The sequence below is a fragment of the Calonectris borealis genome, chromosome 7, assembly GCF_964195595.1.
Source record: "Calonectris borealis chromosome 7, bCalBor7.hap1.2, whole genome shotgun sequence".
Lineage (NCBI taxonomy): Eukaryota > Metazoa > Chordata > Aves > Procellariiformes > Procellariidae > Calonectris > Calonectris borealis.
This window is the reverse complement of record NC_134318.1, coordinates 30252293-30264612: the sequence shown is the minus strand read 5'-3', so window position 1 is coordinate 30264612 and position 12320 is coordinate 30252293. Positions and strand designations below refer to the sequence as shown.

General features: G+C 48.9%; 1 protein-coding gene across 2 annotated transcripts in view; it reads right to left on the bottom strand.

Annotated features, from left to right (window-relative positions):
• Nucleotides 1-10848: 10848 nt before the first annotated feature.
• The window catches only part of NEURL1 (neuralized E3 ubiquitin protein ligase 1), a 165197-nt gene continuing 163725 nt past the window's right edge, over nt 10849-12320 (bottom strand). For both annotated transcript variants that reach the window (XM_075154977.1, XM_075154978.1), the window contains exon 6: nt 10849-12204. In XM_075154977.1, coding sequence (XP_075011078.1) covers nt 11963-12204 — 242 coding nt within the window. In that variant the 3' untranslated portion in view covers nt 10849-11962. The remainder of the gene's footprint in view (nt 12205-12320) is intronic.

The window sequence follows — 12320 nt, the reverse complement described above, 5'->3', positions numbered from 1 at the left end:
TTACACTGACAGAAGACCCGCAGTGGAGCAAAGCATCTCGTGGGCGCTCAGCGTGGACCGTTCTCAGCAAAAGCAAGTGCTGTGCGCTCAGTTCCTACACCTCCCAAGGGTGCACAGGACTGCTGAGCCTTGGTGCTGCCATGCCATGATCCACTCCCCTGCAGGTCTTGCAGCTTTTTTAAAACCAACTGGAGCTTTGCTGCTATTTGCTGGTGGCTTCCCATCACCAGTGGCTCCTTTTCTGGCAACTTCAGATGCTGCTTAGCCATGTAGCGAAGTGTTGTGTGTAAATGCAGTGTTTGATAGCTGCCAACAGTACCAGTATGATGGTGTGAGAGCAAATGTATGTGTAAGTTATTATTTTTCATTTGCTTTTAGTTGCTTGGTAGAAGCAGGGACCACCAATAGGGCGATGCATGGGGAATGTGTCTGCACATTGAACTGTTTGATGGCCTCTGCTAGCTCTGCCCAGTGCTTGTATTTCTCTTTCTCTCCCTCTGTGCTGCTCAGTAGTCGTGTCTGTTGTGTGTGTCTGTAATTTTCAAATAAAGTACTGTACGTAGGGCCGGATCCAGAAGCCCCCGCAGTCAGTTGACTTTGGGTTGGGATGTAGGTTGCTGTTGCTGCTTTTCCTCCTCTGTCTTAGACCCAACTCGGAGCAAAGCACAGCTGTCTGTAAAAAGTCACCCATAACTCTACTTTGGGGTGTCAGTTTTGTGGGGTGTGCATGCATTGCCAAGGGTGGAGCGAGGGGATCTTTTTTCTTGGGTGCCCTAACATCAGGGCTAGGGCTCCGCAGTGATTCCCGGAGCGAAAGCTGCGCCGCACCGGACCTGACTGGTGTAGGCAGAACAAATTCGTTTCTCCCATTTTATAATGTCAGGGCTGGGCTGGTCCCATCAACAATGTTCTTCATTTGTTCCTGCATCAAGGTAGCATTGATTCTAGTTGGAGAGTGCAATTTTTTTTGTTTTGTGTTTGTTTTTTTTAATAAATAAATTTGGTTTAAAGCTTCACACTGGCGTTTTACAGACCTGTTCTTGTCAGCATAAGCCACTACTGTCCTGAGTTGAGACTCCTGTTTGTTACTGAATCAAAATAATGGGAATTATGTTGATAATTTGGAAAGAAATGAGGTAACTATATTGGCAGGGGGGGAATAGATAAAATAAGAGGAAAAAGATGTTTCTAATAAGGCCATAAATTACTGGGTCTGACACTGCAGGTTCTTTCTCTGTATAGATGGTTTTAATACATCACTGCTCTGTGTTAGGATTTTTCATTATTGAGAAAAGTTGTTTCACACTCCGTGATATACTATGACAATCTGTGTCCTGAAGCCAATGATCCACCAAAGAAAGACAAACAGGGGTTATGTGTTTGTGGTAGTTGAGGCGGTTTGTGTGTCTGGGAGTTTGCATACACGGAGGTTCGGCTGATGGAGCGGGCAAGAGCGGCTGTTCCAGGCCTGCCTGCATTGGCCCTCTGTGAAACAACCCTGTGCTAGTGGCACTTCTGGGAAAATGTTGGGTTTAGTGACCTTTCCCTGATGCTCAGGGTTATTTGGTTACAATGGTACCTGTCTGTCTTGGTCCCTGCTTGGTGGAAGAGAAAAACAAAGGGGAGGGAGAATCACTTGGCACTGTAGGAGAATTTTTGAAATATAACATTTAATATTAAAATAAATATTTCAGGCTTCTCCAGATATTCCCCTTCAAAGCTGTGTTAGTGACTCTGTATTTGATGCCTGAAATTTAAGCAACATGGCAGCTTTCTCTGTACAAACAGTTCTTTTGTCGTTTGAGAGCTTGTTCTTGAACTGCTTCTGGGTCACCAGGGAAGTGGTAATAAATAAACAAAATCCCATCATCACCCTTGGGGTTTAGAGTGGGGTGACATCAAATTCTGTTCTGGTTCTGGGTCCCCTGAGCATCCAGGTTCAGTTTGTTTCCATCCCCTAGAAACAGGACAGAAGAGAATAGTGCAGTCACTGCAACTTAGCCTGTAACAATTAGTAAATTGTTAATAAAAACAAAATAAAAAATCAAAAAGAAACCTTTAAAAAAAAAAGAACTATTTCACTGAATAGTTGAGTTAACTATTTCCTGTCTTGGATTTTCATGGCGGGGGGGGGAAGTTATAATTGTTTCCAGTCTCTAGGAGGAATTTTTCTGCAGCATAGGCTTGCTGAAAAGACTTGCTCGTTACTTGTGGTGAGTTCAAACCTAGAGTATTGCAAAAGCAAAGTGCGTGTAGCATTACAATGACTTTTTTGTACTGAGGGTCCAAACTGAGTATCGTGGGGTCAATAGTGCACAGAGTAGGTGCATTTCTGCTGCCTGGCTAATTTCACATGACATCAGTGCTGTTCCTTAATTGCAGATTTAATTGCAGACAGCAGTGCTCATTACTCTGCTTCCAATGTTTGGGGAAAATCAAGCAGATAAGCCTCCTCAGTTAAGACTCGATATCAAATTTCATGTCAGGAGAAGTCTTGCCAGCAGTTTGACTGGTAGTTAGGCTAAAGTTCAGATGCAGAGAACTCAAGGTGGGCGTTGAAAGCAGCCCAGTTGGATACGTACATCTGTAGCTGTTTCCAGAGCTGTTAATTAGCCCAAATTCTCTCTGGAAATGGTGGGTAGTCAGTTATTGGGAGCCTAAACCTGTTGTTGAATGAAGGCTGAAATCTGTTTGAGCAATTGTACTCCCCTCTGCTAGCAGAGCAATTGCACGTGTCTGGACTGGAAACCCCTATGGGTTTTGCTGTCCCAAATTTGTATCTGGGGGGAAAAAAAAAAAATCGATCTAGGCCTGGTCTAAGTGAGGTTTTGCAGTGGGTTTCCTGGGTGGTTGATGTTCTTAATGTGACCTTGAATATTAGATGCTGTTGTCATTTCTGTGTTGGTGTAGCACTCCATTTTCTAGTGGTTAGGTGGTGGGAATGTACCTGGTGGGAGCTTGGGAGAGTATGTCGGTGACCAGAGATAGAGAAATGTGTGGCTGGTCTTAGCGTGTGTGGTCAAGTTGGTGACACTTTTTTTTGTCTTTTTGTTTGTTTTCTTTTTAACATGGGAACCATTCTGTCTGTTCTGCTTGGGAGAAGGTCTAGAAGTTGGTGTGGTTTCTGTTGCAGTATATATGTGAAGGAATAACTGAGAGCTTGTTTTTTTTTTTTAGGAGAGTTTATGGGCAGGAGTCCGTTCAGTTTGTTTTGGGTTGCAAGTTAAGCCAAGAGAGGAAGAAAATGAGTCTGGGGAATCCCTTTTTTGTGGTAACATCTTTGGACCATATTTTCTTGTGGCCTCTGATCCAGCTCCACTGAAGGTAGTGGAATGAATATTGTTCATCATGCAGATGTTAGAGCTTTTGGCCAAGTATTGATTCTTTCAGAGCTGACAGGTATTTTGACATTCATGGCATCGCTCCTTAATGTACCTATAGCAAATGTGGGCTAGAGACAGAAATAGTAACTGCAGCCTCATGCATTGTCCAATTTTTGTTTCATGAACTCGAGATGGTGACCAGTTGGATAAAACTGTTTGTACAGTGAAGAGCTCCTGTAAGGGTCCAGATGTGCTTGGGTCTCTGAGATGCTTTTCTAGAAAAAGAAATCACATGCATGTTAGAAAATTTTGCCTTTCTCAGTCATCCCAGTAAAATTGAAACCCAGAAAAATGACATTTTTTGCACTTAACAGTACCTTTTGCCATGGATGGCAAGAGTTATTGTTAATGAAGGATCAGATGCCCCAATCTGCCTGAACTGGCTCAAAACAGAAGACCTTTTTGTGACCAGTCCCGGAGTCTGCATGTAAACATGGTAGATTTGATGCAGATTAGAGTACTAGTTAACAAAGATGAGTAACTTCTCTATGGGCCAACACAAAAGTGCGTTATCAGTGGGGAAAACATAGGTCTCCTTTTTGCTAAGTGACCCTGTAGAAATGTCCTTCAAGCTTTAGCACAGATCAGCTGGGGACCTGTGATGATTTAGCTGATACATACGGTACTGTGGGCCTGGTTCTGTGACCGGGACAATAGACGTGCATTTCTGTCCCAGTGAGAATTAATGAAATTATCATAGCACAATGTTTTCATTGCTCTGGATTTGTCAGTGGGGGGGAAACAGTTGTGCAAAACATTATCTTCCCCCCTTGCAGACTTTACTTGACTTTAGTGCCCCATCCAGAACGGATTTCAGAGCGGTCCTCGTGGTTATGTCGTAGGCCAAGTGCAGTAAATGGGGGGTTGATCCAGGCTGTGTCCGCTCATGTCACCAGGCGTGGGTGACCGGGTCAGGATTTTGCTGCCCTGTGTGGGACAGGGGCCGCGCTCGGGGTGCTGCCCCCTTCTCCATGACTGCTGATCGGCCACGTGCTATGCCCAGTGCTCGGAGAACTGCAAAACAATGTAAAGCAATTGAGGTTTGGGGGTTTTCCCTAAAGCAACACATTCTGAAGCAGTGAAGTGAAAACAAATGTTTGTTTGGGGGATTTTAATCGTGCCTGTGCCTGTAAAGGTGAAAACTCTGCATGGGTCACTTAACGGGGAGTGAGAAACACAAATTGTCTTGGTCAATTGTGCATGTGAAGATGCAGAGCAAAAACTTCAGATTGCTGTGCCTAAAAGTAGATCTCAGCATTTCTCTTTAGGCATTTATTAGAGGTGGTATTATCTTGGAATCGAACAGCATTTAATAATGGTTAATTAAGACTGCTCGGAAACTCCTGGAGGAAAAGAAAAGACAAATTGGGTTCTGGATGCTTATAGAGGAGGAAGTGGAAATAAATGTAAAATATTGCCAGGTGCTTTATGAACTTAATTATTTTCCTAGGATTGTGACAGATCCTGTGACTGTATCCTGGCCCACACTAGTGCTGTGGCACAGCAACTAGGTATAGACACCTCTGCAAAAATTCATAGCCGTGCACGTGTGTATTGGAAAAGATGAGCCTAAAAAGGGCCTGGAGTAAATTATGCTTGATAAGAGCTCCTGATTTGCATGTTTCAGATATGCTGAAATAACTCGCATTTAAACAGCTTCAGGTCCTTCCAGGCGTCTGCCTTCACACACCCTGACAGCACGCAGGTGCTGCGGTCTGCTGGGCTTTGGAGGGTGTCAAGTGCTAGTGGAAAGGGAAATTCAGGGTGCACACTGTCACTGCCCTTCCTGTTCTTCAGCCGTGCCCAAAGTCAGAACTCTGCCGGGCCAAAGCAGGATCAGGCCCTTGGCACAGCGTTTGCCCTGTCCCACAGGGCTGAGCTCAGCTCTGCCAAGCGCTTTGAGCGATGTTGGCTGGCTCTGTGCACTGCTGCACAGCGATGATGCTCTCCTCTCCGTGTGCGCAGGACCAGGGGAGGTTGTGAGGGACTGCCAGAGTTTGAGGGCTGTTTTCTGAATTATTACAAGTTCTTGCAATGTGAACCTCTAATGTTTTCAAAGACTCGGGCAGAAAGGACTTGCTAAAACAGACTGTACCTGTCATCTCCCGATTCATTGATTGCTTGGACCAAAGGTGGTGCTAAATCTGATTTTTGTCTGTAATATTTATATTTTGTTGGACTTTTTCTTAAGTGTTTGATAAAACAGATGCAGTGTCCTTCTTACATGAGAAACTTAGTCCCAGCTTGGGACATGGCAAAACTCACTGGACCTTCAGGGTCCAGAATTGTTGCTTTTAACATTTGAGCAGGCTTGCAGTGTTCTGGGGGGAGGTGGGAAAAGGGTACTCTATCTTCAAATGCTTGCAGACTGTAAGAATTGACTTGTGATTTTTTTTTTGTTTGTTTGTATTTTGTTTACATTGCCTCTTATGCCCTAAGGAAAAATAAATTTTTGACCTTTTTAATTGTGATCCAGTTGGTTTATTTTGTTTTTTTCAATTTTTTTCAGTAGTTTTAATTCCACTTGTGTTTGTCAAACCACTGAATTTAGCTGTCCCAGAATAATTTACAACGTATGTATACATGCAATTGCAAATTTCAGTTTAGGCTTAACTGGATAAAGGAGCTTCTCTCATCCCCTGGCCCTGAGTTGTTATTGTATGCTGTATTTTTGTCTCTTTTCTAATCCAGAAAGTTTTAGGGACTGCTCACCTCAGCCCTCAAACATGAAGACCTTTTGCCTGAGTTGAGCAAGGTCTTAAGGTTTAAAATACTCTGTCAGGATGTTTTTTGGAGAGGGATGTGGCATCAGATCCAAAATAAGAAGAAAAGCATCCTTTTACATGAGTGGCCCTTTGGTTCTGTGATAAAAGGGTTGCTCTGCAAGTTAGGATAAGCCCTTAACACCACTGTGTGGAGGCTGCAGAGCAGGCTGTGCTTGAACATGGGATATTAAGGTCTGATCTTGCAAGGCTGCTGGGCCCTGCTGACTCCTGTTATCCAGCTTTGAAGGTGGGAGGCCCCAAATAGCTCAGCAAGTAGAAGTTCTTTGCTGTGTGAAGCAGCAGACAGGTGAAACTGAAGAGTTTCTCCTAATGGATTCCCACTGCTTAGGCGGGACATCTTTCAGGCATGCAGAGAGCAGTGGATTAGGGGATATAATGGGGGAGTGGATTGTAATAGGGGATGTAATAGTAAAGAGGAAACGAGGTTGTTTTCTAGCACTTCAGTCCCCAACTTGGCTATAGGAGCCTTTTATGAAGTGTTGTCCACTTCCTCGTTGTCTGTTAGCAGTTTGCAAATCTGTAGATAAAAGGGGTCATACCTAGTGCCTGGCTTCCACCTTGGAAAGCAGGGCTGCAGAGGGATGTTGGCCCTCCCCAGCTTTTTGTTCCTGCAGCAGAGAATGACCTTGCATGAACACATCCCTCATTTTAGCACGAGGCTATGTCTTCGCTCCATGATGTGGCACATCACCAACATCCTGCAGAGAAATGAGTTTCACCCAGGTGCCAAGATGAGCCAGCTCTCATCGGAGGCACAGTGTTTGCTAACAGCGCCCATGAGATACTCCTCTGTTCTGGCAGGTAGGCAGGTGATGCAGGAGTCCTGCTTGGGAATCCCAGCCCTTCCAAAGGATGCCAGGAATTAGATCTGAAGCACCACACAGTCCTCGGCATTTCAAGGCACAGACTTAGTGACAAGTGTGCCTGTGAACTGTGCCCCCCCTTCCCCCGTGTGTAGAGTGAGCCAGCCAGCTTAGGGCTGAAAGGGTTTTTCTGGACCGGTGCAATCACCGTATACTAATGTATCCCCATGTATATTGTAACCCGCTGTTAATTGTTCCCTTCATTCCTCATTTTTCTCTGAGAGCCACCAGCAGAGCTGTATTTGTAGTATTTATGAAAAGGCGTTAAATCAACCTTAGGAGAAGGGCGGGGGGCAAGGAAGGAAAAAAAAAGCCATTAGAGGCTGCGTGCCGTGCCGGGCAGGGAGCACCAGGTGGCGGTGCTGGACCAGCTCTGCCGCTCCTGGACCACTTTCGGAGCATCCTTCCTCCCTCCGTCCTCCAACTCCTCCTCCCCGCCCCCAACCCCCCCCCCGGCGCGGTCCGTGGGCTCGGGCCCCGCGGGCTGTGCCGCAGCTGGCCGCCGGCCGGGGAAACCCAGGGGACGGCCCTGCCTGAAGCAGCGGGAGGGCTGCGGTGGTGGGAGGCCTTGTTGCTGGGGAAGGTCTGTGCTGCGCCATGCTTGGTCTTGGTGGGGAATAGCTCGGGAGCGATGGTGAAATTGCAGATCTGGTTTGGATTTGGTGAGCTGATGGCGGTGGCCTGGGGAGGGGGGTCGGGGCAGGGTGATTTCAGCGGTGATCAGCAGACAGGGGGGCAAAGCTCACTAGGGCTATTGCACATGGCAGCTGCAGGAGGGAATGAACAGGCTGGGACTGGCGGAGGGGAAGCGTGGGGGTACCTACCCTGGTCCCTGTTGCTGATGCCAGGGGAGGAGAGGGTCTGAGTTTGTCCCAGAGTGTTAGCGCTTCACTTGTCCTAATATGTGGCAGTGCTTGGGCTCAGCCCATCTCGCAGGGGCTGTCCGGCAGGTCAGCGTCCCCAGTTTCTAGGGGCAGTCTGTGTTGTGTGGCTCTATCCCTTGCTCCTGAGGGGACAAGGAGGCTTCCCACGGCTGGGCTGTGGCCAGAGAGGGCTTTCCAGACCCACTACAGGTCCTCCTGTCCCTGGGAAAGCAGGAGCTGGGCACAGCTCTTGGAGTGCAGCATAGGTGTGTGCAGGCTTGCCTTGTCCCTGCTAAGAGCTCCTCAGGGTGGTGTTGGAGGAAAGCTGGATTGCAGATGTGGTTTCACTTTACCTAGCCTGGAAAGTTTTAGGCCACTGGGGAGCTCTTAGAGTGGAATAGCTTCAGCTGGAGAGGCTGAGGATGCCTCTCCTGGGATGTCCCTGGCAGATGGAGCACCCACACTGAGGGAGAAGATGCCAACTCAAATATGTCCTGTGACAAGAGAGAGGGATCCAGCCAGTTTCTCATCTGCTGAATAGTTAAACAAAAGGATGAGGAGGAAATCTCACATGGCTGTGTTGTAGGTGTGCTCCTGAGCAGATCCCTGCAGCAGAGGAGCTATTGGGTTTGGGGGGAACTGGCATCACTCTGGAGAATCCAAATCCCATTTGGGTCCCTGTGTCCCTTGCTACATGCTGAGGAAGCATCTGCATCTTGCCTCAGCATCTCCCTTGGCCAGACCATGGCTTGTCAGTGGGCCTTCTCACCATGTTACTCAGTTCAGGACTGGGATCCTCCTGTCTGCTGTTGGGCTGTCATGTCTCTACAGAGCTGTGGTGGGGACACCTGGCTGTATTGCCACTGCTCTGCCTAATTTTCAGCGCCTTACCTGGCCCTTATCACACTGAGCATGGTCCTGGGTTTCCTCGCAGCACACCTTCTCTTTCTTGTGCTGGTGACGTCTTTTTTTTTGTGGTTACAGGCACTCAGAAGAGACTGTGCAAATAAGGCAATGAGAGGAAAGAAGCTGTGGCTTCTCTCTGGGGAGGATGTAAAGAAGCTCAGGAGCATGGGGCTTAAGCTGTAGGAACGTGGTTAGCCCTTGCTTTTACTTTTGTGGCTTCCTTGCATGTGTATGGGGCCCATCAGGGGACCAGCTGTCAATACCCCCTCGTCCTCAAGCACTGAAGGAAAGCCTGAGAGCTCTCCAAGGAAGAGGCTTTCGTGCCACCGTTGCTCTTACCTCAGCCTCTTGCCCTGCTGCTCATTGCCTTTTGCCACGCTTGTGGAAACGGTAAATACTCAGCTGCTCATGCTGCTGCAGGATACCTAAATCAACTTTATTCACAATCACAGTTATCCAATTTTTCACAATGAGTTATTCTTCTCTTTAAACAGAACACAAAACATCTTAAAGTAAAGCAATGAAATGCAAATGACACAAGAACACAGAGGTACGTGGGAACCTACACCAGTCAAACAAAACAAAAGGTTAGGATTGTTGTTACTGTTACTGCTTTTGCTGTTTTTTTTTTCTCCTTGGAGAGAGCCTTGCTCTCCTTCTCCCTGCTCACAACCGGAGGCCAGCTGATGCCAGGAGCAGGACTTAACCCCAATTTTTGAGCTCAGATGCTAGGGGATGCTTTCAGCTTCTGCTTAACTCCTAGAGTTTGGTCCACAGTAAAACAAACACAGTTATATATTAAAACACTCTGAATTTGAAAGGTGAAAAGGGAATTCACACCACTGCACTGGTACCCATAGATGGAGTTTCTTGAAAAATAAAATGGACCCCTTGGCTTGCCCTGTGTGGAGGGGAACCAGTCCCACTGGCGTGGTGAAGGCTTGGGAGGCTGCTTATTGCACGTTTCCCCACATCCACTGTTTCATCGACATGTTCCTACCCCTTAGGTACATCTTTGCACTGGAGTTTGTCTAACTACTGAAACAGGCTCCCTGTGTCTGCCGGTCATGGCTCTGTCCTCGGGTAAGCCGGAGGCTGCACGCCTGCGGACCGGCCGTGCTGCTGGCATGGCTGCTGTGACCTGCCCAGGCTCGTGCCAGCCCGGCCTCCCACCCCTCAGTGAGGGCATCTGGGCACGGGAGCCACGGCACTCCAGGGCTTTCGACAGCCAGCCTGGAGTGCAGGGCAGGGCTGGGTTAGAGCTGTACGCAAGAGGTATGCAAAGAAATAATGTAAATCCCTGTAACCAGAATATCGGCGTTCAAGTTAGTACTGCCCACTGGGGCGGGCTGGGGTGGCTGCAGACCTCGCTGGTAGGCTGCAGTGATGGCGGCGCCTTTAGAGAAAGGCTCTACAATGCGCTCTCCAGCTAGTAACCTCTTGTTTTATTTGAGAGGACAGGGCGAGGACATGTTTTCCAGGTGCTCTTGGGAGCAGCCTCTGCGAGTGCTCCTTCACCCACCTCCTGCCTGGGGGGGCACGATGCCCCCTGCAGCAAGCAGCTGTGTATATTAAATGCTGTTATCCCTATGCCACGCTGTTCCCCCGTGTCCTATCAGCGGCCATATGCTGGAAAAGGCTCGGTGGGAGAGGTTCAACTCCATGGCCTTCCCTGACCTGGCCTGGTGGGCAACATGGCGGGGCGAATGCCACTGCTGCTGCGCCCCAGCCCTGATCACCCCTCAGGGCCCAGACACAGTCTCCTCCTCCCACATGGCCCTGGAAGGCAGCAGGATGGGGCCGGAGGGGAGAAAGGCAGCTCCTGCTGCTGCGGAGCCACCCTGCCCGGGCCCAAGGGCTGGCAGCCCTGGGCCAGGCCGGCAGCCATGGCAGAGCAGTGGTTGGCACAGCAACCATGGGGGCTGCCATCGCAGGTGCCCACCATGGGGACAGCAGGGTTCCCAACTGGGGCAGGAGGGAAGGGGATTTATTTAAATAAACCAAAGCAAACGAAACCCCCCGAGCTAGTTTTTTTCTTTCCTCTCTTCCTAACAAGTAAGGACAGCCATGTCCTGCCAGCGGGCTGGCTGTGAAGGGCTGAGTACCACCTGGCTGGTTTTGTCTTAAAGCACAGTGATAAAGTTACCAGTAAATGAAACCCGCAGACATGTGGGTTTTTACATTCTTCCCCAGTGGGGTTGGGGTTTTTGTTTCTTTTTTTCTTTTATTTTCTCCCTCACAAGTGCTGTCTTGATGGTAGGGGGAGGAAAGGCGAGGGAGACACATCTCCCTCTCCCGCAGGCCATGGCCGCAGAGATGCTGCCGAATCCCTCGTGCGGCCTGGAGACTATTCGGGACAAGCCATAGCAAACCGGTGGTGGTGGGGTTTGAGAGCCGCTCGTCATGCGACAGGATGGCGACAGGAGGTGGCTGGACGCTGCTGGGAGGGAGCAAGGCCAGCGCCAGCTGCCAAACCTGCCATGAATGCCTCTGCCAGGGAACAGCGAGGGAGGAGCGGAGGACAGCCCTCAAGGGGCTGCCATGGGGCTGCTCTTCTGCCTGTGGACATGGGGGGGGTTTTGCTTCACAAATCCTTGGTCCTTTTCTGCACTGGCCCCAGCATTTCCACTGTGAAAGTCCTCACTGCACCTCGCTTGCTGGGTCAAAGCTTGCCTCGCTCCGTCCGTTCTAAGGGGCTTCCCACGGTCAGGCTGGTTGTACATGGAAACATGTTGCTTGTTTCTCCTCTTTTGCTAAGCTGTCCTCTGCATGCGGGGTGTCTCCGGAAGGAGATGTGTAGCACTGAACCTTTCACCGCTTCTGTCCCTGCTAAACATTGGAGACTCCCCTCTGCTGTGCATGGTGTAGAAAAGGGATGATTGCACCAGCTGGTTTTTTTTTGAGATAAAGTTTAAAATCCACACGGGAGAGTAGTCCATTGCAACTTCCCTGACACACTGGAGTTCAGCCCCAGGGCTTGCTTGGAGGGTAGAAGAGCAGTGTCTAAGCTTGTCTCATCTGTTGTCCATGGAAGAGGGGATCAAGATGGTGGTAGGTGATGGTTTTTGAATCTCCTGGATGATGAATAGAGACCAAGACCCGTGTTGTTTCACAGCCTCCTCCCCACCTGCCCAGTCCCCATCACAGCATCTGCTGCTGCTCTAAGTGCTGCGGTATGTTTTGATGATATCTTTGATGGCCCGTCTGCAAATGGGGCAGCAAGCATTGGCCATCTTCTTGAGCTTCAGCCCACACGTATAGCAGAGACACATGTGTCCACAGGAGTAAATGACCGTGTCTACCATGTTCTCGTAGCAGATGGTGCATTCATCTCCCCAGGGCCCTGAGACGGACGGAGAGATGGGTGACTCAGGCAAGCTGATGGGAGAGTTGGGAGCTGTGCCTGAAACACAAAGAACAGGGTCACTCATGCTGCCTAAAAGGCTTCTTGACATCCCAGGGTAATTTCTGCCCTGAAGCCAGCTACGGAGGGAAGAACCATGCCCTAGCAGAAATGGA